The following is a 26,995-nucleotide window of genomic DNA, read 5'->3' as shown; positions in this document are numbered from 1 at the left end:
TAAAAATGTGATGTAAATCATGTACTTTTACTCCACTACATGTATTTAATAGCTTTAGTTACTTTACAGATTTTGATTAATGATCAACTCTTAAATCAGACTTTAGTTCCACCTGGAGTAAATTCACAAGCTACCCTGCAGTCTACAAACTCATTCAAACTAGCTGCACCTTTACCAACTTTGATAACACAAGATCTGATTAAAGGCCAACTTATATAGTCTTTTCTTCAGTATTATTTTAAATGTAATACTTTTTTTCATTGCTATAAATTATTTTTACTGGAAGATGTTTTTCCACTCATGGTAATATCATAATAAAGCCCTGGTTTGACTGTATTTGAATATGTTTGGCTCTGTGATCTACCTTCAGGTGATTGATTAGTATGGTCTGGAAAAAGCTCTGTTTCGATTAGCCGTCCTGCTGTTTGTATTGCTACTCGGTAAACGGAAGCTCCACGGAACAAAAATGGATATGAATGGTTTGAACGTTACTTTAATTCCGTTACTTGCGTTGTGTTTTATTTAATTTCTGACACACGGACATACGGGCTACATGAACGTGGAACCTCGCCTTGTTTACACGGCAGCATATGGTTAGGTTCTTTAATGATGGAGTCCCAATGCGAGTACTTCATGTATTTCCCTGCCGCTCCAATATCCACTATGTCAGACCCGGCGGAGTACACTACTGTCCCGCGGAGAAAGCACGTCTACCTCGGGGAGGTGGTGCAGTTCCTGCTGGTACTGCGGTCCCGGAAGGCGGCGGGGAAGGATGACAGCTCCGGGGTTTTACCGTGGAAGGAGATGGTGAGTTCACTGTCAGCTCAGGCGAGTGTGTGCGTCGCAGAGAGCCGTGTGCAGAGACCCAGCGAGTACCAGCCCGACATCCAGAGCACCTGCAGCGGGGACAGCGGGGAAGAGGAGCCCGGGGAGGAGAGGGAGTCTGGAGGAAAGAGACCGGACAGTACCCGGACCTTCATACAGTGCACCCCGCATCTCACTCACAACAGCTCGGCCAGAGATGGGCGACAGTGTGGGGAACCGGTGCAGGTAAGAAGGGAAAAGTAGGATAAAGAAAGTGTGAATAAAGGGGAATTACTGTTATCAAAGTAGTTAACACTGACTGTTAATATGATGGAGAGAACGACTTGATAACATCCGTTAACATTGAACTAATTGCTTCTCAGTATACTCCCGTACCTTCAGTGTAACAGGAAGTCACCTTTACCTATTTCCAGTGGTGTAAAGTAACTAAGTACATTTACTCATGTACTGTACTTAAGTACAATTTTGAGATAGTTGTACTTTACAGAGTATTTACATAGTTTGCTTCTTTTTACTTTTACTCCACTACAATTCAGAGGTAAATAGTGTACTTTTACTCCTCTACATTTATTATGTAATATATATTATGTAGTATATATTTGTACATAAAAAGGACACCTGGATAACTTCCCTAACTCTCTACTTCCCATTAGAAACCCACTCTCATACCTTCAGTGTAACAGGAAGTAACCTATACCTATTTACTGAATTAAGGGGAAACCAAACCAAAGTTATTTATACCATGACCTTTATTGTTCTGCTTGATTTCATGAGACAAAGCAGACAGTTATTTCTGTCTGTTGCAATAATCATTGTGCTGCAGATGTGTTGAGACCTGACAGTGAAGTCTCCAGGGGCTGTAAACCAGCTTCAGTCTCTACCCGTGTGCCTGATAGGCTGAAGACAGGGACGTACTGTATACGACATACACAACCTGTGCACCACAGTAATGGCTCAGACAAAAATGTGAACTTTTGGTACTCTCAAAAACTGGGCATGTTCTGATCTAAAATGTGCCTGTTGCCTTACTCTTCAACTTAAAAACTAAAACAGTCTTATATTTGAGCCTTTTTTCACGACATTAACACCTATATTTCTGGTCTCAATAAAACAAAATTGACCTATTATTACTTGTCAGGGCAGAATCTTGTGTTTATACAAAACAGAACATTTGGCATTTGGTGCTCAATTACAGTACAGAGGTTATGGTAAAACAGCATCCCTTTATTTATATGGCCTATCATTGTAGTTCACTAAAACGTAGTTGAACTTCTAGTTGTTTGTTAATGAACACTGTGCTAATTTATTTCACAAATTGTCATTTCCTACCCCTCCAACATCTTGTCCTCTGCAGTCCGCTCTGGTTTTGGATGACCAGGTTGTCTTCTCTCTCACCGTCTCTTTGGACAAGCTGCCAGCCAACACGCTTAAAGCCAAGGTGAGATGCACAAACAAATACTGGGACGACATGGCCGTACGTACTGTGGGAGCAGGGTTAGGAGGGTTACTTAAAGGGAAATGGAAACACTTTTCAAACTGCTTTCCATGCGACAATATTACCATTAGGAAATGTATTTATCTAGTCTATTTCCAATGTAAACGATCGAGATACGCGAATTTACTTTTTGAAATACGTGCCTAATGACCATGGGCGCTTCCATTGCTCCGGGACTTTTCCAGTGACGTCACTGACTGTGTACGGCTTCCTGGGCCAAAGCTCAATAACAAACAACATGGCGTGCAATGCACCAGTAGTTTACATTACAAGAAAACGGTCGTCGTCAGGAGTTTATTGTATTGCCCCAGGCTGCACAAATGGATTTATACAAAGAAGGAAGAAGTACATTTCCATAGGCTGCCACTAAAGGATGAGAAGCTGCTCAAAGTCCAGTCTGGATGCCTGGTTCAATACAAAACATTGGATTTGAAGCCAGGATCTGTTCCCACAATATTCGATTTCTCAACGTATGCAGTCGGGAACACCGACCGTCCCAGCACGTCGGCCGCGCAAGACAATGACAGTGTCAACAAACGTGAAGTTCGAGCCACCAAACGAGTTGCTTCAGCTGCCGAGAGAGAGGTAAATATTGCAGCACTACCAGATTACTAGCTCACACATGTATTTACTGACACAGTGTGACCTTATTAATTAACGCAATCGCGTCCAAACTAAATGGTAGCTATTATTATGACGCACAATAGAGAATTGGGGGTGTTCTATAGCTCAACTAATTAAACTGGCATACACACGCTCATCTGTCGAAAACAGCCCTAAAAAGGCTAGTATTGCTATTGATGGATGGTATTGCAGGACCCAGAGCGCACGGAGCACAGAGCGGACAGCAGATAACGGAATTGCAGTTGTATTGCTTATAGATTATCAGAACATTTCAAAGGGGACACAGCCCCATTGGATATTAACCTATGGATTAACTACATCATCGTTTTTATCGTTGTAATGCCATTGAAGACCAGTTTAGACCAGACAATGAGGAAGGTAAGCCGTTAGCCTGGCGTATGTTAGTACCTAGCGCCACTTGTTTTGATGTACGTTTTTGTGGATAACCTCGCGAGTTTGTATCTTTCAGTGTTGAGGTGGGCACCGTTAGATTCTGTGTCTCCTTGCGATCATAAACGATGTGTTGGATGTGCGGCTAGGATAAGTAAGCTAAGGGAGCTAGGAGTGATTTTCGGTGCAGTAATAGGTTAGCATTTTCGCTCGGGGCTAATTCAGAGGCTCACTGTTAGCATTGTGTTTTTTTAAATTTTTTTATTCCGGATCGTATGCCACTCTATTCGACCGAATCGGTTCATAAGCATAGGCCATGGGATGCCTGGTAACTGTAGATGCTTCCACATCAATGTCATCTCCCGACGAATAGTCAAATTCATCGTTCAAAACGTCGATCTCATTGCAAAATTCCTCCATCGCTGCCATATCTGCTACGTTGTGTTGACTTCTGGTGGAGCGAAAACACAGCCAGTGACGTCACCATTTGGGACTCCCCTAATGGCGGCGGCCTGTTCCCGGAATTCCCCACCCGGCCGGCGGATAATTAATTTTCTTTTGGCGAGTAATATCATATACAATAAATATTACGATCAATATCCATTGTAAAATGAATAAACTACCGGAATATTATAACTGTAATTGGTGTTTCCTTTCCCCTTTAAAATTGTAACCCGTTATAATAACTAGTACTGGTAAAAAAAGGTAATCATTGACCTAATCTGAGTATCACAATATAAAAGTACTGATACCTGATTACTTTCTGTTTTTGTATTACCTCAATATCAAATGCAATGCAGATAAAAACAAGAGAAAATAAATATCAATAAGATGTTTTTAACTTAAGTGTATTGAAGATCATACACAGAAGTTAATATAACAATATGACCTTAGAAAAGAAGAAACCAAGATATTTAGGATAAAATATGTCATCTTATATTTTAAGATAGGTAAGTATAGTATACAAATGCTGTTTTAGTTTAACACATGAATTAAAAGCAAACACAGTAAGTTTGTTCAATAAATCAGGTGTCCTGCTACTGAATTACATTTTTTTTTTAAAGAATAAAAAGTAGACTAATTAAAAAGCAAAAAGAAAATTCAGACAGTACGTCTGCCTATAATATATCATTCTTTATTATAAAGCGCATTATAAAATTGTAATGATGCTAATAATCCCCATTAAAAAATAAAAGTACCAGTAATCTGATTACATATTTGTGTATGTAACAGTAAGGGAATACAGTTATGTTTCGTTTGTAACCTGATAATGTAACCCTGTACATATTATCCGTGACTCCCGTAGCCTGCGTGGGAGGATATATATTTGTGAATCAGGCTGGTTTTTAAACAAACACCATCTTAGACTAACTTATTATGAAGCCAAATAAATATAAACAGCACATATATAACTTTTACTTTGTGTTTTTGTCAGATCGTAGTGACTGTGTGGTGTCATGAGGATGAGAAAGTGGAGGTGAGGGAACATGGTTACCTGACCCTTCTACAGCTCAAGAGCCCACTACACACCTTCAGACAGGACCTCAGCACCTTCAAGGCGCAGGGTAAGCACACCAGACTCAACTCAAAGAGTTCTGTGGTCTTAAACTTGGGACTTTTAATTCTGAGGAATGGCATACTAAATGTGCTTGTTTATTTTTTCTGTTTCTTATTTCTATTCCCAGTCAGCACCATCATGAATGTTCTACCACCTCCCAGTGTGCAGTGTCAGTACATGGCTGTCTCTGGAAAACACCTGACTCTCCTTAAAGGTAGACAACAATCACACACTCACACACAGATCTTCGAAGACACCACCTGTGATAACTCTTCTCCCCCCCTCTCTCTACAGTGTTGAACTGCAGCTCTCAGGATGAGGTGTGTGTCAGAGATGTGAAGATCGTTCCCAACTATAACTCCTCCTACCTCCCCATGATGCCAGATGGTTCAGTTCTCATAGTGGACAATGTATGGTGAGTACATGTGCACTTACTGTATACTCTAGGATAAACACACATATGTCCATACCCCTACACTGTTGCTCTTCCTGAGATACGGATTGTTAAAGAGGACATGTCCTGCTCATTTTCAGGTTCAGTATGTAGTGTCTCTACTGGGACATGTCTCCATGCTTTAATGTTCAAAAAGCTCTTTATTTTTCTCATACTGCCTGTCTTTTCACCCTCTGTCTGAAACCAGAGCCCAGTCTGCTCTGATTGGTTAGCTGGCCGGCTATGTTGTGATGGGTCAGGCGCTTAGAGATGTCACTCCTCTTAGCCTATCATGTACAATGTATTGGAGCGCTAGACGATAGAAGAGCGAGTGTTACATAGTGATGAAAAGCATGTTTTACACATGTTTTATATATATAAAACATGCTTTTTTAAAAATTATTATTTTAAGAAATGATTTTGTTACAAGGAATACATAACAAAAGGAACTTTTTAATACATTAAGTAACTACATAACAATCAACAAATCATAAAAAGAAAAAAAAGGATAACCTAAAGTATATAGTTGACATTAAAACTCATAATACATACATTAATTGTCACATCTTGGTCATTAGCATATAGCATGTCGTCATATAGCAATCTATTTATGAAGATTGTCATACTCTAGTATTAAGTCTAAGTCACTATATGCATGAAATCGGTGTAAAAAAGGTTGACTTTCTATTATGCAATAACATCAGATTACATTACATTGCATTTAGCTGACGCTTTTATCCAAAGCGACTTACAATAAGTGCGTTCGACCAACAAAATACAATCTTGAAGAAAACAATCATATAAGTACATCAGGCTTCATAGAGCAAAAACATTTCAAGTGCTACTCAACTGGCTTTAGATAAGCCAGCCCTTTATTAGTATATAAGTGCTTTGTTAATAGTTCTATCGCTCGAAGTGGAGTCGAAAGAGATGAGTTTTCAGTCTGCGCCGGAAGGTGTGTAAGCTTTCTGCTGTCCTGACTTCAATGGGGAGCTCATTCCACCATTTTGGAGCCAGGATAGCAAACCCACGTGTTTCTGCTGATGGGAACTTGGGTCCCCCTCGCTGCGAGGGTGCAGCGAGCCGTTTGGTTGATGCAGAGCGGAGTGCACGTGCTGGGGTGTACGGTTTAACCATGTCCTGGATGTAGGAAGGGCCAGATCCATTCGCAGCATGGTATGCAAGTACCATTGTCTTGAAGTGGATTCTAGCAGTTATCGGAAGCCAGTGGAGGGAGCGGAGGAGCGGCGTGGTGTGGGAACATTTAGGAAGGTTGAAGACCAGGCGAGCCGCTGCATTCTGGATGAGCTGCAGAGGTCGGATGGCACATGCAGGTAGACCAGCCAGGAGGGAGTTGCAGTAGTCTGAGATTACGAGAGCCTGGACCAGAAGCTGCGTCGCTTTCTGGGTCAGCTGGGGACGCATCCTCCTGATGTTGTAAAGCGTGTATCTGCAGCAACGGGTTGTAGCAGCGATGTTTGCAGTGAAGGACAGGTTGTTATCTAGGGTCACACCCAGATTCCTTGCAGTCTGAGTCGGGGAAACAACAGAGGTGCCAATGTTGAATGTTAGGGCAAGAGTGGGACAATCTTTTCCCGGAAGGAAAAGCAGTTCAGTCTTGTCAAGGTTGAGCTTGAGGTGATGATCAGACATCCACTGAGAGATGTCAGCTAGACAAGCAGAGATGCGTGCGACGACCTGGGTCTCTGAGCGGGGAAAGGACAGAATTAATTGGGTGTCGTCAGCGTAGCAGTGGTATGAAAAACCATGCGGGCTAATGACTGATCCGAGCAAGTTTGTGTACAAGGAGAAGAGGAGGGGACCAAGAACAGAGCCCTGAGGGACCCCTGTAGTTAATTGACAAGGGTCGGACCCAGACCCTCTCCAAGTAACCCTGTAGGTGCGGTCTTTGAGGTATGAGGTGAGGAGGGAAAGTGCAGAGCCTGAAACTCCAAGTTCTTGGAGAGTGCGAAGGAGGATCTGATGGTTCACCGTGTCGAATGCAGCAGACAGGTCCAAAAGGATGATGACAGAGGAGAGGGAGGCTGCTTTAGCAGTGTGCAGTTCCTCAGTGACAGCAAGGAGGGCAGTTTCTGTGGAGTGACCTGCCTTGAAACCAGACTGGTGCGGATCCAGAAGGTTGTTCTGATGGAGATAACAGGAGAGTTGTTTAAAGACAGCGCGTTCAAGTGTTTTAGACAGGAACGGGAGGAGAGAGACAGGCCTGTAGTTTATAACATCAGACGGGTTGAGAGTGGGTTTCTTTAGGAGAGGGTTTACTCTTGCCTCCTTGAGACTGTTTGGAAAGTGACCAAAAGTTAGAGAAGTGTTGATGAAATGGGTGAGAAACGGTAGAATATCAGGAGCGATAGTCTGAAGGAGGTTTGAAGGGATAGGGTCCAGAGGACAGGTGGTAGGACGGGCAGAAGTAATGAGGGTAAGAACCTCACTTGGAGAGAGAGGGGAAAAGGAGGTCAGTGTGTGGGTGAAAGGAGGGTCTGGTGACCCATCGGTGAGTAAAGGTGAGTCAGAAAAAGAAGAGCGAATATCATCAACCTTTTTTTCAAAGTGGTTAACAAAGTCGCTTGACAGAAGGGAGGAGGGGGAAGGGGCTTTGGGGGGATCCAGGAGGGAGGAGAAGATGGAAAATAGTTTTTTGGGATTGGAATAGGAAGATTGGATCTTATCTTGAAAGAAAGTGCTTTTTGTCTGAGAGATCGAAGCAGAGACAGAGGAGAGGAGAGCCTGATAGGTTAGGAGGTCGTCATGGTGTTTGGATTTCCACCGTTTCCGCTCTGCTGCCCGAAGGACGGTTCTATTAGCACGCAGTGCATCATTTAGCCAGGGAGCAGGAGGGGACTGACGAGCCTGCCGAGATGTGAGAGGACAGAGAGAGTCCAGAGAGGATGAGAGAGTAGAGGAGAGTTTCTGCAGCAGAGTTTGGAGGCAGGAGTTGGAACGAGTCAGAGGAAGGGAGGGCTGAGAGCACCGATGAGGCAAAGGTAGAGGGGGAGAGGTTACAGCGGACAGGTGCAGGATGAGAAGAGATTAGTTTGTTATGTTTGGAAAGGGGTAGAGAGAATGAAATGAAGAAGTGAACAACAATGGTTAATTGTATAGGATGGGTCACTGTGACGGCATGGAATTCAAAGGTGGAAGGAGTGAAGTTAGGTAGCTTGAAGAGGGAAAAGCTCAATTTGGGAGAGGGCAGGAGACCAGTGCCACCTCCTCTGCCAGTGGGTCTGGGTGTATGGGAGAAGGAATATGCTGTGGAGAGAGCTGCTGGGGTGGATGTGTTGGATGGAGTAATCCACGTCTCAGTGAGAGCAAGGAAATCCAGGGTCTGCAGGGAAGCGTAGCCAGAGATGAAGTCAGCCTTAGGAACAGCTGACTGGCAGTTCCACAGGCCACCTGAAACTAGATGTTGGATCTCAGTGGAGCACGTGGGATAGACGAGAGCAGGCCGGTTATATCGATTACGAGATACACGGTGCCAGTGATAATTGCGAGAAGACACATAAACAGGAATGGGGAAAATACACATGATTATAGCATGAGGGGCTAAACAACCAAATAAAATAAAACACCAGCGAAACTTAGCTCAATCAAAGTAGGATTTGCCTCCCTCGTGACTCCCGCAGGACTCTAATGTCTTAGCCTGTCTGACGCTCCAGGAAAGTGCTACCTAAAATGGACACCTGATTGCTGAGTTCTCACAGCTGTGGGGCCACGTCCCTTTAATTAGTTAACTCTCTGCAGCTGGTGGCCCTCAAAAGGAAATCGAGACTGCCTTCCTCCTGACTTGTTATTGTCTTTTAAGTCAATTACATTAAACCCTAAGTTATAAAGTTATGAGTTTAAGCCTTAATACAGTTACACCTACTCAATAAAGCTCTTAGTATTCTACAAATGTTTAAATCAAAGTTAACCCTAGCAGTCAGTTAGTTCAGTTTTAAGGTTTCAGTCAAATTACCTGTCCCAAGTTTCTGCCTGACAGATACTGTAGCGGTTTTGAGATTAAAAATCACAATTTCAGTCAGATCAACTACAGAGCATTGATACAGAGTACACACACTGAAACAGAGAAGTCTAAAGACAGAATGTTACTCACACAATTCTAGAAGTCTCCAGTTGCTTTCCTGTCAAAATCGAGTTGCACACACAAATTAAGATGGATCTTAATTTGCATTTATATCAGTGACATGCAGACATCCAACATCATAGCACTACTGTTGGTGTAATCTGAGTGAAATCATCTGTATAAACGCACTTACAGCCCTAATCTTGAGTGTATTGTGCACAGGTTTACAGCAGCCAATGCACTAGTAAGGCTCAGCAAAGGAGGACATTTAAAAAAAAAAACATCCATAGAAACTCTCCAAATTCCTGCTGCAGCTGTATTCACTTCCCCTCTTTCTATATTTCTGAACCTTTGCCATGAACATATTGAGTTATTTATTTATTGACGTCAATACTCTTTATTTCCACTTCATGCTAAAGCCACCAATCAGCTGAGGTCACCGTGGCTTCATTCTGTCGGATAGATAGCGGGTCATCGCGTTTACCCAGCATGCTCAGCGCCCTTGAAGAACAGACCTTCCTGTTCCAGCTGCAGCTACAAGACACAGCAGAGGAGTACTCTAGTGAGGTGAGAAAATGATGGAGGCAGCTTCTTCCTGGTCAACTTTAATACAAGTTTTACAATGATCATTTTTCACACATCTCAGAAAGCTTGATATGAAGTCATTTGTCAATCTCTTTTTATTGAAAGCAACAAAAGAAAACACTTGTACTCAAAGATATTTCATTTAATACACTAACTATACATTCATCTTCTATTTTACTTTGGTAAATCTATTTTTGGACCTTAAAATATTTGTCCTGATATATAATGTGTTTTTCACAAGAGATTTGAAGAATAAAAAGATATCGAGTTTCAACGTTTCCACTTTAGGGCCAAGTTATCTCTTCTCTTCTTTATGACATTTGATTTAGCTGACCCCCTTTTCCAAAGCAACATATAATAAGTGCAATCAATCATGCGGGACAACATTTAAAACAGCAAGAACCTGTTAGCACATTAGTTGTCAATAAGCCAAACCATTGTGATTTCTACATACAGAAGAGAGAAGTGTCTTTTTTTGGCCAAGCCACAAGAAACAATGCAAAAGTGCCTGTCACACAAGGAAGTAGTGTAAACAACATACTGTATTGAAGGGACTATTTTCAGTGGCGGATTAATCAACATTTTTGCTCTAATGAGTATTTTTGGATTTAGTCAAAGATAAACTAGTGTTTGTTCATGCTAATGCTAACCATGTCACCCAGTGCAACAGTGTGGCTCATTTATGTGTTTTTAACTGTTGTTGTTCTTAATATGTCTTAATATATTTATTGTATGTATTTCTCTAGGGTTTGGAAGTCCCGCTGGTGGCTGTGTTACAGTGGTTTACTCCAACACTCCCTTTAACAAGGTAACTGTTTGTCTTAGACCCCGTTCACACGAGGACGATACGGGTTGTATCCGCATAGTTTCTCTTGCGTATAGCCCTTTCGTTTACACGAGGCCGTAACAAAACGATAGAAACGTCGCAAACGATAACGGGTCCCAAGGTGGAACGCTCTGGGGGGGCCAAACGGCTCCGTGTGTACGCCTCTATACATTCATTTCCTGATAACGGTGAAATAGCCCCGCCTCCCTCTCCCCACGTCTCCCTCTCCCCGCGTCTCCTGCTCAGAGATCAGCTGCTGTGCTCTCAGAAGAGGGGGAGGAAAAGAGAGGCTCCGTTCATTAATAATAATAATAATAATAACTGAGATTTCTATAGCGCCTTTCAAGGGACCCAAGGTCGCTTTACAGGAATTGGGGCGAGCACACACAAAACAAAACAAAACAAAGGTCAGACAGACAGAACAACAGATCGATTTAAGGGCCGAAATCCTTGATGAACAGATGGGACTTGAGGGCCCTTTGAAGGCGTCCAGTGTGGGGATGTTGCGAATCTCCGCAGGGAGAGAGTTCCAGAGGGTGGGGGCTGCCACACTGAAGGCTCTGTCCCCGAAGGTTCTCAGTTTGGTGCGGGGGGTGGTGAGCAGGCCAGAGTCTGAAGACCTATTCTTATATTATTATACAGAGTCTTTATCAATTAGTTTTAATGCTCAATAAATAACACAGAAGACTTCTGACCTGCACTTTTCTAATTTTGTCCGGAAGATTTAAACTTTAACAGACATGTTGACTCTGCCGCAAGGTTCCCTCGTCCCTTGGAAGAGGCGGGGAGGTGGGTGTTTTTCATCTGCTGGTGGACTACCGGAGAGATTTACAGCAGGAGCACACGCCGCCCACCGCGGAGAATAAACAGAAGGGCAACCATGGCAACCAGGGCTGGCCCTTGGCATAGGCAGTATAGGCGAATGCCCATCGGGGGGCGCCGAAAATTGGGGAGGAAAAAAAAAAAAAGTTTGAAATAAAAAAAAAATTTCTTTTAAATGTCAAAACAACACAATTTCCCGATTTTGGATCAAGTACATCTTATTATCTTAAACTAACAGAACTACGCCTATATTGCGTACAGCGCCAATAAACTATGGCACCCCCCCCCCCCCCCCCCCCAAAATCAAGTTGAACTGCCCCAGCCCCAGTCAAAACCAGAGGTTTATATGAAATAGTTATTTTTTTGAAATAATGGTTTTAGTGTGCAATTATAGGTTCTAATTTTGTATTTGTGTTAATTTAAAATAAATCAAACTCCCAAAAAACGTATACAGCTTCTGTGTGCGCCAGCTAAAATCTTGCCTTGGGCAGCAAATTGGTCAGGGCCGGCCCTGATGGCAACCATGCTGCGGGGTCTTCTTCGCTGCTTTTGGTGTATTTTGTGGCGGCTGCAGCGCCACTTACAGGCCCGGCATATGTACCACAGCGTTTCCAGTGGTTCCAGCGGTCTCGTGTCAGCTTTTTGCATTGGAAATGTATAAACTATGTGCCAAATATAAATGCAGAAAGAGAAGGCAGAAACTGAGAAGGGTTATTTAAAAGAAAAAGTTAATTAATGATCTGTCCGTATTAATCAAGAGAAAAACTGACCTATCACTGTTACCGATGTCGGTTCTAACTGGGGTTAGTATCTACTTAAAAATATGTAATATTCAGAGGCTCATGTCAGGTTTACAAACGGGGGGGGGTACAGGACCCTCAGATCAACTGGTTTAACGACTATAGAGTCATCTGGACACATGTAAGACAGCTAATGCTATTCTAACTTAGTGCTAGCAAAATGCACAATTAATCTCCCAGTATATGTACGTATACTCACTGCCATATTTCCTGTTTTGAATCTTATTCCCAGTGTAGTGGTTTGTGTTCCTCTAGTTGAGCAGATGGCTGCCATTGGACTTAATTTAGCATCATTGTTGATGTTTGCTACTTCTCCTTTCTTTCCCTGTTAGTTTAAATTATAAAATGTTATCCCATTGTCCTTTTTTGTTTGGTTTCCTTTTTTGTTTGGTTTATTGTTATGTCACTGGTTGTAACAGCCAGTGACATACCAGTGCCTATGGACCATGTTAAAAAAGTTTAAAGAGGAAAAGGAATGCTACTCTGCTCGCTGTACGGGTTCAGTCAACAGCTGCAGACCAGAAACTTGTACATTATGCAAGGCATTATGAACGTTTTTATCAATGGAGTCTGGTGGCTCCGGCTAGGACATAGTTTTGGATAACACACATTCTTTCTGTCAGGAAGGGCTTTCTACGGGAGTAGTTTACCTTCTACAACCTAACTTGTAAATATTAAAACTATCATTAATCATTCATTTTATGGACATGTCAAAGCAGGAAAAATACAGACTGAATTACAGCTGTCCTATGACAGGCCAGATTGGAAATATGAGTTTGCTTTCTCTACAGATACATCTCTAGTTGTTACTCGTTGCCTAGCATCCGCCTGGATCGCCCTCGCCTGGTGATGACAGCTTCCTGTCCCAGGGCGGTCCGGCCTCTGGAGCACTTCTGGGTCAAATACACCCTGCTCAACAACCTGCAGGACTTCCTGGCTGTCCGTCTGATCTGGAATGCTGACGGTGAGTAGCAGATCTCACACAGGACTTGACTCCTCCAACCAAAAGACCTGTCCCACCTGGCTTAGTGCTGGTTAGTGACACACAGCAGTTTGCACCACAACACCTGAAGGGAACGACATTGTGTCGTTGCTTTAGTTTTCATTCAATTTGAATGGTTGTAGAAATACAACCCTTTTTGATTACTTGACAATAGGGAATGGCAATGTGACGTCATCATCAGCAAGTCGTCCATCTTTAGAGGATACAAGCGACTGCATCCTGTTAACTTAACCTGTACAGCGAGCGGAGTAGCTGTAACTCAGTCACTTTAAACGTTTGACATGGTCGGTAGGCACTTTTATGTCATGCCGTGGGCCTTTGGATATTTGATATTTTTAAATTGCTGACAGGTGACTCCAAACACCACAGAGGGCTGACATTTGTAACAGTAATTGTTCTTCTCTTAATTCATACAGACAGATGTCAGTAATTAACTCTCTTTTTTAATAACGCTCCTCTGTCTCCGGCCAGAGCTTCTCTTTGTGAGGGCATTCATATTTCGCACATACTTTATTCGTTTACAAAGCAAAACTGCTGACAGATGACGGTGAACTGCTGAATTATATTGACGGTTGCTGCTGTTGCTATAGAGTAGACGCTATCCTACAAAGATGGCAATGGCCCAGAATGCACCGCTGTTCCCATTCCCTATTTAGGAGCGAAACAAAATATAAAGTCAACAATGGTTCAGGCACTGGTATTACAATGGAGATCTGTTCAGTACATACTTACCACAGGCTGTTTACATTAGTGAAGGGCAAAGTGAGACATCCTGATCCAGCTGTGATCATGACTGGGTCAACGTCCAGATGTGTAATCTTCACTACAGTCAGCGTGAAAAAATAAAAGGTTGCACCCTTTGTATGTGTTGGATGGGTGTGTCGGGGTTAAAGCCAGCTGTGATGAATTCCAACTGTACAGACGGGTCTAATGTATGTTGGTAAGGTAGGGTTGTATTACTACAATGATATCTGAGTAAACAGCGATGTCATTGTCATACAGTGTACATTTGCTTCTCTAAGGTGCCAACTGACCTAAGTGAGGTTTTTTTATATCGTATGAACAGACTGTTTTCCATTGGGCAACCCTGTGTTGCACTCAAGTAAAGTACAAGTATGACAAAATAGCACTTGAATAAATGTTCTTCCCACCTCTGTATATTGCAAAGTGTTACAAAGAGAGGACAGTACATAATTAATATTTAAAACGCTCTATACAAAGTCTTAATCAAACTTACAGTGAGTCAACAAGTTATTTTTATATGAATCTGATATTATTTGTCCCTCCTCTCATCAGCTGCTCTTGGAGGCCAGCAGCACCATGGTGGGGGGGCAGTGGTGTGCCAGTCTCCCCTCAACAACCTGGGTCAGTGCAGGAAGGGCTCCACCCTCTCCTTCACCGTGGCCTTCCAGATCCTCCGCACCGGACTCTTCGAGGTACTGTTGCTGCTCATACATTAGTTAGTTCATTCAGTAATTTTTAACGTGGGAAAATGTCCCAAAAAATATTATTTACTTGCTAAAATAATTTGTTAAATTATTGAGCGCTGTGCCTGCAATGTAGTGGCCGGCAAAGTAATCAAATACTTAGACGTCTTCTCCAAACGAAACACCAGCCATTTCAAAAGAAAAACATGGCTTATTTGGTTCGCCCGTGTAAACAAACCGGGAAACACGCAACTTTTATGAGAGAAACTACTAAGGTTTCAGAGATACGGATATCAGGATATCAGCTTTGTGTTCATCTAAAAGGCCCAGGTATCACACTGAGTGAGTATCAACATATTGAGAGACTTTTCATTGTCATTATAAACGCTCAGGCTACAATGTAGAACATTTACAGCCACAAAGGTAGGTTAGGGTTCATTCACCCAATCAGCAGTGATACTCAAAGTGCTCTCCCATCCCCCCCCCCTCTCCGTAGCTGAGCCAGCACATGAAGCTGAAGCTGCAGTTCACAGCCTCGGTGTCCACCCCCCCGGTGGAGCCTCGCTCTCCCTCATCATCCAGCCCGGGGGTCCGAGAGCTGCTGGAGAGACAGAGCCTGGGCCGCTCCCACAGCTTCTCCCACCAGCAGCCCTCCAGAGCCCACCACGTCAGGTACGGACCGATAATAACTCTAACTTGCATATCTAAATTAGCACAAGGGAAAAACATGACATGGCTGATTTGGAAGACTTTGGGGTGGTTTTAGGGGTTATTGAGGATCCTGAATCCATTCCTGACATGGCAGTTTTAACCAGAAAATGGCGATGTTTGTACTCTTGGTGGGCTGATTTAGATTCATTTTGGGTTGATTACTTAGTTAGGTTAAATACTACAACTGGCGTTAAAATGAGCCCACCAAGTAAAACAATAAGCCACAAAACCAATCCAAAACGTATTTATGCTAAATAACAACATTTATGCTAATTGTGCAAATTGCCCAACATATGCAAGTAAGCATCCAGAAGTTTCTATGAACTGGAGACCCTACTATACATTCCTATCATAGAACTTTGGTCTACTCAACATTTCCTGGTACACAATAGGACTCTATGAGCTGGCAACAAGATCCCTTATCTCATCTGCTCCTTTAGGCTTCAGATTCTTACAGATTAGGACATCAACGTTTATCAAATGTGTGTTCTTATTTACAGAAACATTTCAGTTAAAGGGTTCATTCCTTTGCACTTCAATACAAACTTTCATAACATCTCTACCAACCTAATGTCTCACTGTTCGATCTCAATGTTCCATTTGCTTCAGAGGAATACAGATGTGGAATGGCCTTCCAGTCGTAGCAAACAACTGTCCCTCGCTGCATTGCTATAATAAATACCTAACACAAATGTTTGCCAATATATGGTATCTGGTTTTAATATTCAAATCAGTGTTATTATATTTATATTTTAAGTATGAATATGTTGTTCTTAAAGTGTGCCCTTTTTATTGAATTCAAGCAATTGTTTGTGTATTGATCTTGTGTTTTATATACAATTTAGATTTGTTTACATTGTTTAGGTAGAGTCTTTAGATAAGTCCAATTGTTTTTTGCCTCTTCCTGCACTGTTTACCATCTGTTATGTTTGTGTTATTTTAAATTGTGCTAAACCATCACATGGTCAGGGTAGAGCAGTGCGCCGCTTTCAACGTCTGTCTTTCAAGTCTAGAGATGGTGTGCGTCATTCATTACTGACTGTTCCTCAGGTAAAGGATCCTCTTACATCACACATGTGATGCAGGACGTGAATGATGTGTCTCACCCTGTGCAGGTCAGGCAGTGTGATGGAGCGGCGGGCCATCACCCCTCCTGTAGGACCTCCAATGGGGAGGGGTCTGTACCGGCCCCCTGAAAACGGCCTCATCTCCCTGGACAAAATAGCCAAGAGAGAGTGTAAGGTGTTGGTGCTGGAGCCAATGATAGACACGCCCTGCAGGTAAGAGAGGGCTTTAGAGAGGGCTTATCATGCTTTTTATAAAACAACAGATGATTAGAATTGTATGTACATGTATATATTGTAATATATATATATTATTGTAGTACAATGTGCACATTTGAACATACTTTTTTTGTCGTATTCTATTTTTTGTTATTTTCAATAGGACTTTAACTTCTTATTTTTGTATAAATAACTTTAATCTATTATGTTGTTTTAATTGTTTTCTATTAAAACCAGCATCACATTTAACTTTTAATTTGGTGCTTCTCAAAATGAAAGATTTTAGATTCAGATTATTTCCTTTTAAAGGTGGGGTAGGTCATTTTGGAGAAACCAGCTCGAGTGCGCTAGAATTTGAAAATACGCAGCCGAAAGAAATCTGCCACTTCCTTACAGAGCCCCTCCCCCAACACACATGCGCACATGACCAGCAATGACTCATGAGGGCACGAGATAAGTGTGTGCACAGATGGAAGGCTGACAGGCAGGTAGGCCATCCAGCTATTTTAGCCGGGCCGGCTAAAATGATTGGTCGTGCTTTTTACAGATGACTTTTTTTAATGTATTTTTTTTCAAAGCACTTAAGATATTCATTGCTATCGGGATGTTAAGAGCATTCCATGGAATATAACAAAAAGTGTATCTCGAGCCGGTTTCTGAAACTTACCTACCCCTCCTTTAATGATTTTACCTTTCATGAACTACATCACAATAACATTTAAATGAACTAAATCACTTTTTTCCATTTTCTCTTAATAACCTGGTTTCTAAAAATGGGTACATTTCTTCTGTTACTCCAACGTTGGCTTCTTTTGATTAATGATGACAGGGTTTGGTGAAAAACATGTTTGTATTTCTCAAAGGAAAGTATTGAGAAACATCTAAGGTATCATATTTCTGTAATGTTGGAATATTTTCAATAACTGGCAGAGGTCAGTGTGAGTGTTGTTAGTGCGATCATGAACAGACAGTTCTCTCTTGTGGAGGATCTTCATGAGGATCCCCATTAGCATTAGCACTAGCATTAGCATTGGTATTCTTCCTGAGATCCACACACATACAGTCACATCAACTCAGTTTACAGTATGTAATGAACCGTCCAGGATACGTCCTTGTCTAAAATGACCTTGCTTTCTTTATTCATCTATCTTTTAGACATATTAACCCCTAAATGGGCAATCACATATAAATAATATGTATTGCTATTTTCTACATTACAACCATATTACACTTTTATTATAACTCTTATACACCCCTATTAAAGCACTATTACACTTGTATTCCACCCATGCAACACTCTTATTGCAACCATTTATGGACACAGAACCCATTGAAGGATTACATTCCAAGAAAATAGGGTATTTAAATTATAACAATTAAATAAATCTTTTTTTAAACTCTACTTTCACCCTTGCTTACATTTTGTGTTTTGTTTATAGTATACATACACACGGTTTTAACAAACAGATCTTAAGTTTTCTCTTATAATAATAAGTAAATAATAGGAAAAGGGGGTGATCTGCCCCCTTCAAGCTATATTCTGCACAACCGTGCATATGTAAAATGCTCAGTTATGATGGAAACAGTGCATGTATAATGGACATTGTTCTTGGGATTGCTTAAAAGCCGACAAAGCAGCTAAAGGCATCTGCTTCAAAGACTCAAAACTTCCACTAATACCATGATTACTTTTTCACTTTGATTCTTCACTCTGTTCCCCCTCAGATGACCCTGAGAGCAGAGTCTTACCGCAGACACACATTAGAGTTGGACACTCTGGCAGCTGACTCTGAAGGAGACATGACGAGGAGCAGAGAGGGGGGGTGCTGAAGGTGATGGAGGGATGCTGCTGGCCTTCTGTGGAGCCGCACCAATTCTTCATCTCATTGGTTTATCATTTCAATGTATTTGTTTTTTTTACATTTCCTTCAAGCTATCATTCCATTTGACTCAATGGGTTATCCTATGCCTGTGAATTCTGCTTATATTTATACTTTATAGTACACAACCGTGATCGTTTTTCCATGGCAGCTCTTGTTTTCTTGTAGGATCTAATCAGGAAATCCCAGATGTCCTGCCATTGATTGTCAGGTCTGGGAGCACAGAGTGCAGGGTGCTCACAGCAGTCTGTTTTCAAACGTAACAGTTTGTGTAATGCACCTATTGCCATAACACACAGAGACCGTAAGATTGCATTCTTTTGGATTCATGGTGTACTTGGTTTCCAAAAAGCCAACAAAGTATGCTGGGTTTTGGTTGGAAGCATCCTAATAGGACAGTTTGACCAAGCCATTGTTGGTTCAAACAATAACTGCTCTTGTCTATTACAGATATATACCATGTGGATCAGAGAGCTGAAGGAAGGTGTATTTATATTTATTGTGACAGAGCTCAGCTAGCCATTTCCAGTTTTTGTGCTAAGCTAATGTTCTGAACCGATTTCTGTGCTTAACCTACTGATGTAAAACTTGATATACCTACCTACTTACAATCCATATTCATAGATTTAAAATTCTTTAACTGGACTACTGACATTATATATTATTGGTATAGGTGTGCACTGGATGAAAGCGGCATCTTAACTTAAAATTGAAGGGCTGTTTTACCGCTTTCCCCAGAGAAAGTATTTAAATGAGTGTGATCCACCTCTAAACAAGTCTTAACACTGGCTGAATTATGAAAGTGTTATTGTATATATTTATTGTTGAGTTGGAGTGTTAATACTCAGGTTTTAAATGTATGTTTTTGTCTTTTATTTGACCCTTCGTATATTGTCGGTGCACAGGGTGGTCTCCTTGTTTCAATATCCAGTCGTTTGAACCCTGAAATTCAGCATTTGTTACACAATAGCTGACGTGCATGTATAATGTGTGGCTCGCAGGGTCCAACTGACATCAAAGGGTTTTGTGAAGTTAATTTCCCACGTTTTTTTAACATTCCTAAAATTCACATCCCCAGCATTTAATTAAAGAACTCTTAAATGAAAAATGAAAGTTTGTTCGTAAGACCGATCGTTCTCTTTTTAGGAGACACCCAGGGTGCTTTGAAACACACTCTTTTACAGTATGTTAGTTGTTTGTTTGCAGAATACATTACTCAAAGGACGTTGTAACATCTTGACAAGACAAACTGAAAGAATTATAATTTATTATTGAAAACATTATTGTTTCTACGTGTGGAATTATGTTCAAATGTTGTTAGCTGTCCCGCTGTGACTCACTAAAAGTTTGACAAAAAAAGTCAACAATGTCGTCCCAATAATCAGTACCAAATTCAATCTCTTACTTTCTAAGAAACTACTAGAAAATGTTGAGCCAGTAAAACTACCATAATAACAGAAATGGTTGTTAAAACATTAAGTGTTGTCACTGATTCCAATTCCTATAATTTTATAAATCCAATTTATTCAGTCTGTCATGACATTAGTTTTAAGCTTTTTCTCGTTTACAGATGTGACCTACATCTGTAACAAAGTGGATGTTAATATTAGGATAGCAAAGCCCTGCTAGAGGCTGATACGTGTTGGCAATAAAGACCAACGTGCTGATCTGCTGTAAAGAAGGACCAGAAATGGTGCTTGAAGCAAAGACAGCTGATCTTTGGAGGAAAGACCATGGTTCATCTGACTGTGTTGTTAAAGAGATGATACATGTTGAGAGGGTTCATCCTCTGGGGAGCATACATGTGTACAAAGTGTAAATGTCATTGCTGTACTCTGCTTATTAGATGTTTCTTTAATGTATATTAGTGTGAAAAAAGGTTCATCCTCTACAACAATGAATGTTCCCAGCACATGTTCTGTACATCTGACCAAAGTGTTGGTTGCAGGGAGTTGACAGACAAAAGGTCATGGGGTCAATACAGTTGTAGGATCTTCTTCTGAGGTCCCTGAACAAAACCTAATGGGAAGCAAGTCCGTTGTTGAGTTAAAGAATGTGTGTATTTTGTCATGCGAGTGTTTAAGCTACACACACATTTTAGACTTATCGACCGCCAACATCTTTCATCATCATTGGTATGACTACTAACTGTTTCTCCTGATCTTGAACCTCGTCTCAAAACATTGGATCGCTTAGAGTCACATATTCAGTTTGCAAGTAAGCTAATTGTTTTGTAAGCGATGTTTTGGAGCTTCCGTTTTCTGCCTACATGGTAAATAAAGTTTAGCTGGGTAAGGTCTCTGTCTCTGAGTGATATTCTGTGGCCAGGCCCTCCCCCTTGACCTCTTTGCCCTCCCCCACACAAGTATTATTGTTTTAAATGTTACACTTTAATGCTCCAATCTTTATGTTGTTAGAAAATAAGTCAAATCCCCCCAGAATATACTGCATACACCTCCAATGTCAACTATTTACAGAGGTGGGAGAAGTACTCATATATTGTACCAGAGTGTAGGAATACTCTGTTACAAGTATTCTGCATTCAAAATGTTGCTCAAGTAAAAGTACAAAAGTATTATCATCAAAATATACTTAAAGTACCAAAAGTAAAAGTAGTCATTGTGCAGATTGGTCCAATTCAGAATAATAAATATGATATGTTTTATAATGATTGATCATCAAAGTGTTCTCAAAGCTGGTGAAGGTGCAGCTAGTCTGAAGTACTTTGTAGACTGCAGGGTAGATTGTGGATTTACTCCAGGTGGAACTAAAGTCTGATTTAACACTTGATTATATTTAACATCATCAGTGAAGTAACTGAAGGAATGTAGTTGAGTAAAAGTAGGCCTACACCATTTACCTCTGAAAAATGGACATACTCAAGTAAAGCACAAGTATCTCAAAATGGTACTTAAGTACGTAAGTAAATATACTTAGTTACTTTACACCACTGACTATATATGATCAGGCCACATTTAGACCAATCGCCATTCAGAACATCACGCAAGCAAGTTTGCGTGCGTTACACTGTGCCACCTGTTCTGAGTTTGGAGTCTGTGGCTTTAAATTCTTTTTACGTTTTAAGTAATGGACATCAGGAAACAACTTAAAACAGTGAGTTTTAAGTACTTTTATACAACAGGGAAACGGAGTCTCCAGCTGCTTTAGCATCGAGCGGTGAGTAGGCTACACTGTTGGTGCGTAATGTGGTGTGGCTCTCTATGGTGTGGATCTGTTTGCTGCAGTTGGCCAAGTGTAAGGCAGTGGCGCCTCCAGAAACCTTTCATAGGGGTGGCCAAATGGGGCCACTGAAAATCTTGGAGTGGCCCACCAAAACCAAGAATGTAATTGTTGTAAAAGTATAGACTAGATGAAAACAATGGCAAAGAGAATCACCTACTGATATACTTTGGTTTCTTATTTTACATGTTCTGATACTATTCATCTGAAGTGAATATAATACGGATAGTTAACATTTTACTTCAAACAACATTTAAAAGAACCTTGTTTTGTGTTATGTATACATGTGTTGGTGATTTATTGTTTTGTTTTTTATGTATGCTAGTTAACATGGTAAATACATACTGTGATTGAACACAAAAACACCATATATTATTGACCTTTATAGCAAATTCAAAAACATTATAAATGATACAAAACACCACCTTTTAGTATTAGACAGAAAATAGGTGACGAGACATTCTATTTTTTTAGATTAGGCCACTGTAGTGAGAGTAATACATATAGCTTGTATTCCATTTGTTTTGGAATGTATATACTTTATAAACAAACTGGTTACCCTTTTTTAAAATTGGCATACAGAACATTATGAAAACAAACTTGACTAATGGTCGGCTCATAACCTCAGAACACAGAAGAGGAAAAACTGCATGGATTCTCGTTTCGTTTTGAAGCAGCTGCAGACCTAAACAGGGTTTCCGTTAGCCGGTAATTACCGGTTTTTAGCTGGTAAAATTTATTAAAAACCGGTAAATTCAAAACCTGCCGGTCAAAATGTCTGGTAATAATTAGGGAGGCTCCGATCGATCGGCCGCCGGTCATTATCGGCCGATATTCACTCTTAATAGTTTGATCGGTGCTCTCTATAAAGGCCGATCAGGAGAGCTGGATCTGATCGATATGGACATAAACGCGAGTGAAGTGTAACCGGACGCGAGAGAGAGATCAGATCAGCTGCTGAGTCTGACCGAGACACGCAGCTCTGCAGGATCACCTGAAGCCCCGCCCTCTGTTTAGCGCGCTGCAGGAGCTGCTTAAGAAACTGACGTGCTGTCAGGAGAGAGAGGGAGGGAGAGGGAGGGAGAGGAGAAAAGAGAGGCTCCATTTCTCCCGTGTTATTATTCAAAGTTGATGTAAACTTCTGAATAATGTATGTTATCTACTACAAGTAGTTTGTTTGAATGTAATAATCATGTTGTTTGTTGTTTGTGGAATCATTTATTGAAAAATGAATCTGAATTTTTCGATCTGTTACAATTATAAACTGAAGCAATATAAAAATGAGCCCCGTGAACTGAGTTTTAAACTGAAGCATATCTGCTCATAGTCCGGTAATTACATGCTAACGGAAACTCTGCTACACAACTCTTATTATTATTATTGAAATATAACCGGTAAGTTTCAAATTAGTCCGGTAAAACAAATTCTGCTCGGACATTTGACCGGCGAGGAAAAATCCTAGCGGAAACCCTGGACCTAAAGTGTGTAGAAGACTTAAAGGGATAGTGGAAATCTGCGAATTTTGGGTTTAACTTATGTATTTTTATTAAAAATAAGCATAATAAACAATTTTTTTTTATTTCATGCGCCTAGTTTCATTTTATTTTCAATTTTACTGCTCCCGACCACGCCCTCACAATGAAACGAAATACTTCGGGAATCTTCGGGTGACGACGAAAACAAAGGACAATGGCGGACATTCAATAGAATTTTCATGTGAATAGCCGACCTTTATTATGGTGAATAGATGTGTTTTGTATGGCTGTAGTGCGACAGCAAATGCAGAGAATGGCGTTTCGACTATGGTTTCGACGCATGCGGGGTGAGTGGGTGAAATTTGTTCAGATAACACGGGCAAACTTCACGGAGCCGAAGCCCGAGTACTTCGGCAGTCGTGTGCTGCTGTCATTTTACTGACGATTGTTTAGAGCAGTGGTTCCCAAACGGTGTGCCGCGGCACACTGGTGTGCCGTGAGGCAAGTCCGGGTGTGCCGTGGGATTTTGTGACAACCATACGTTATTATTGCAATATACAACTACACAAAAAATAATTATTTTTTAATTTACTATATCAGTACTTTGTAGGTTTATATGTACGTAATCTGCGCGACTTGCACGTCCACATCTCCGCGCGCAGTGCTGCATAAACATGGCTGAGTCAGCGATAACTCTCGAGGGGTGGAGGTATGCCCACTACTTTGAGTTCGTCCGAAGAATAGACAGGAATGTGACGGTGAGGTGCAAACTGTGTCCAGGCCAGAAGCTGTTATCCACTGCTGTAAACACCACGTCAAACCTCAACAAGCACCTGCAAATAACACATGCTAAGGTGGAGCGCTACCGCACACGCTATTTGTTGTTTGTTTATATCAGTCTGTTCTTCTTCTCTGTCTTCCGGTTGTTGCCTGTTTTGAATGACGAATACACACTCCCGCCGCCTGCTGGTAAGGAGAGTTATTGTACGTGCTCGGCTGAAGTCTTTGCGGTGTCTGGTTCCAGTGCAACACATGGCCAACACGCAGGAGAACACGCCGACGCAATAGCGTGAGCAGAGATAGACTGCACAAAATATACAGATAGCAGGAGACAGAGGACAGCCACGGTCAGATAGGAAAACATTCAGGATCTGGATCAGTCTTATGCGACAATGGAAACTGAACTAAAGAGAACATTTGAAACTTTAGCAGTCTGCGTGATCTGCCTGCAGGGAGGGGCGGGCCGGCCCTGCGAGTAAAGTAACGAGTTACTTTATGTAGAGAGTAACGAAGTAGAGTAATATATTACTTTTTTTTAAAGTAATATGTAATATATTACTTTTTTTTTAGTAACGACCCCATCTCTGCTGAAATGTTACATTTATAATTTGTAGTTCAGGACCATGGACTGCAGCTTCCTTGCATTGACAGTTCTCTGTGCTGAGTTTCCTTTGTCTCATGTTTAATGTTGTGACCTGTCTGGTTTAAATGAGTGTGTTGCTGCTTTGATGAAGCCTAATTTGATAACGTTTCAAATTAATTTCTGAAATATTTCGTTAATAAATATTTCATGAGTAATATAGTTGTCTTTGTCACATTTTATTTGGCATTAGTAAATAATTATGCACATAATACAGATATTTTACATGATATGAGTGATAACACGTGTTATAAGGGCTATTTTGCACAATAGGTGTGCCTTGAGATTTTTACTTGTCCTTTGCTGTGCCTTGGGCACAAAAAGTTTGGGAACCACTGGTTTAGAGATTCCTCTGTCTCTAGCTCAAATTGAAAGTGGAATACATAAGAAGTGAGTATTTTATTATGTTTTCTGGCTGATTTAATGCATCATTAGCCTGTACCATTGTGTACAACGCCATTTATTGCCCGTCGATTAGGCGACCGGAGGCCTCGTCATCCGATAATCCGGTACACAGTGTCGAATGTGTACACTACAGTCATCATATAGACATGATAGACTAACAGTACTGTGAGTACAGCCTACACTTGACAGGCAGCCTGGCTAGCCTAGGACTAGGACCCTACTACGTCAAAAGACCGATTGGCTCTAGCTGTATATCATGCTAGTATACAATTCATTTCAATTTATTCATGTGATTAATGCCCATAAGGCTGTTACATATACAATAATAAATGTGACAAGATAATTTATGTGAACCTGACCCTGGTATGTTATGAAATGTACCCTACATGCAGTCATCCTCGGGCATAGCCATAGGCCTACAGTGCATGCATGCCAACTTTTGCAATATATAATATAGCACCTAGCGCGAGCTATGCTTAGGGACCTACCAGTCAAGATTATTTGTGCGTAGGGGTGCATCATCTGGCGCCTGGTCCTGGTCATCCTCGCCATTGCCCATGCCGTGAACTAACTCCATCACCTCGGGCTCGAACAAATAAGGACGTAATGGTCCATCGTCTGGCTCAATATTCTCACCATCGTCGCTTACTGAACCGGATTCAGATTCAGTTCCTAAAACTACATTTTCGTAGGAAAGCCGAGAGGATGTTTCTGACTCGCTATCATCACTGGATACCTCGTACAATCCTTCTTCTTTGTCTGGTATATTTTCCCTTCCACGTTCATTCTGCATAGACGCCATTGTTTGTTATCGTTTCGTCTTCCTGAGTTTTCCTCACTTCCGGTTTGGCTGAATCGATAATTTCGTTTCTAAAAAAGTACGGGGGAAGCTGCAATAAAGTGCTTCTAACATGCGTAAGGCAATTATTATATTTTTTTAATCAGGTGTGATTGTTTTGGTACGTAATTATGCTTGTATATAAGTTAAAACAAAAGTATTTGGGGTTCAATTTCCACTATCCCTTTAAATGATTAAAAAGGTCATAATCATATTAATAAAACTGTACTTAGGTTTTAGTTTCACTTTTACAAAACAGAGTTCCACGTGTACTTTCTAGCATGTAAGGCCATCTCCTCACTAGCCCTATGCTGCTGCTCCCCTGCCAGCTCTGTCTCTCCTTTACTCATCTTCTTCTTACAATAAGAAGAGATGTCTGTTGACTTTCTCTTCATTTTCTGCAAATTGACATTACACACAGCAGAGATTAATAGTAGCCTACGCATTACACCAGCCCAGCATACCTTACCAACATCAGCTAACGCTAGCTTAGCAAGCTAAACTAACGCTAACTAGGATAGGTGTTAGCGTTAAAGTGTGTTTACAGACGAATTATACCTGAAGTCAAGTCAGCCTTTACTGAGCCCCGAGTCTGTTTTCCAGGTCTTCCAGCGTTTCTCGTTTTAATGCCATTGAACACAATTTTTGATCAGCATAACAGCTAAAGGTAAGCATATCTCCGTTTTTTGCTACCTAAAGCTAACACACTAAAGCCTAAAGTGTTGTGGGGCTTAACAGGCAACGAACGTATACGACTTACCTTCTAGAAGTCAGGTGGATTTTTGTCAACTCCAGTCCAGTCAGTAGAAAGAAACGTTTTGCTGCAACTTGCTGCTGTCTGTGCGATTCTCAGTGTCAGAGTGGTGCGCGAGTA

General features: G+C 41.2%; 1 protein-coding gene and 1 long non-coding RNA gene across 2 annotated transcripts; one reads left to right on the top strand and one right to left on the bottom strand.

Moving 5' to 3' along the window:
• The first annotated feature begins 171 nt into the window (after positions 1 to 171).
• trappc14 (trafficking protein particle complex subunit 14) lies at positions 172 to 21,041 on the top strand. Its single transcript, XM_034106410.1, has 12 exons — positions 172 to 1,050; positions 2,180 to 2,263; positions 4,770 to 4,899; positions 5,020 to 5,106; positions 5,187 to 5,307; positions 9,826 to 9,973; positions 10,738 to 10,799; positions 13,231 to 13,403; positions 14,739 to 14,878; positions 15,366 to 15,541; positions 16,696 to 16,860; positions 18,589 to 21,041. The coding sequence occupies exons 1-12, from the start codon at positions 607 to 609 to the stop codon at positions 18,590 to 18,592; spliced, it is 1,734 nt and encodes a 577-aa protein (XP_033962301.1). The 5' UTR covers positions 172 to 606; the 3' UTR covers positions 18,593 to 21,041.
• LOC117463911 (uncharacterized) lies at positions 9,864 to 26,995 on the bottom strand. The gene is made up of 3 exons (XR_004553982.1): positions 26,882 to 26,995; positions 16,687 to 16,792; positions 9,864 to 9,940 (listed from the first exon to the last, which is right to left on the bottom strand). It is a non-coding gene; the product is annotated as an uncharacterized lncRNA (long non-coding RNA).

The sequence above is a fragment of the Pseudochaenichthys georgianus genome, chromosome 18 (assembly GCF_902827115.2).
Source record: "Pseudochaenichthys georgianus chromosome 18, fPseGeo1.2, whole genome shotgun sequence".
NCBI classification, from domain to species: domain Eukaryota; kingdom Metazoa; phylum Chordata; class Actinopteri; order Perciformes; family Channichthyidae; genus Pseudochaenichthys; species Pseudochaenichthys georgianus.
This window is presented reverse-complemented; position numbering and strand designations above follow the sequence as displayed.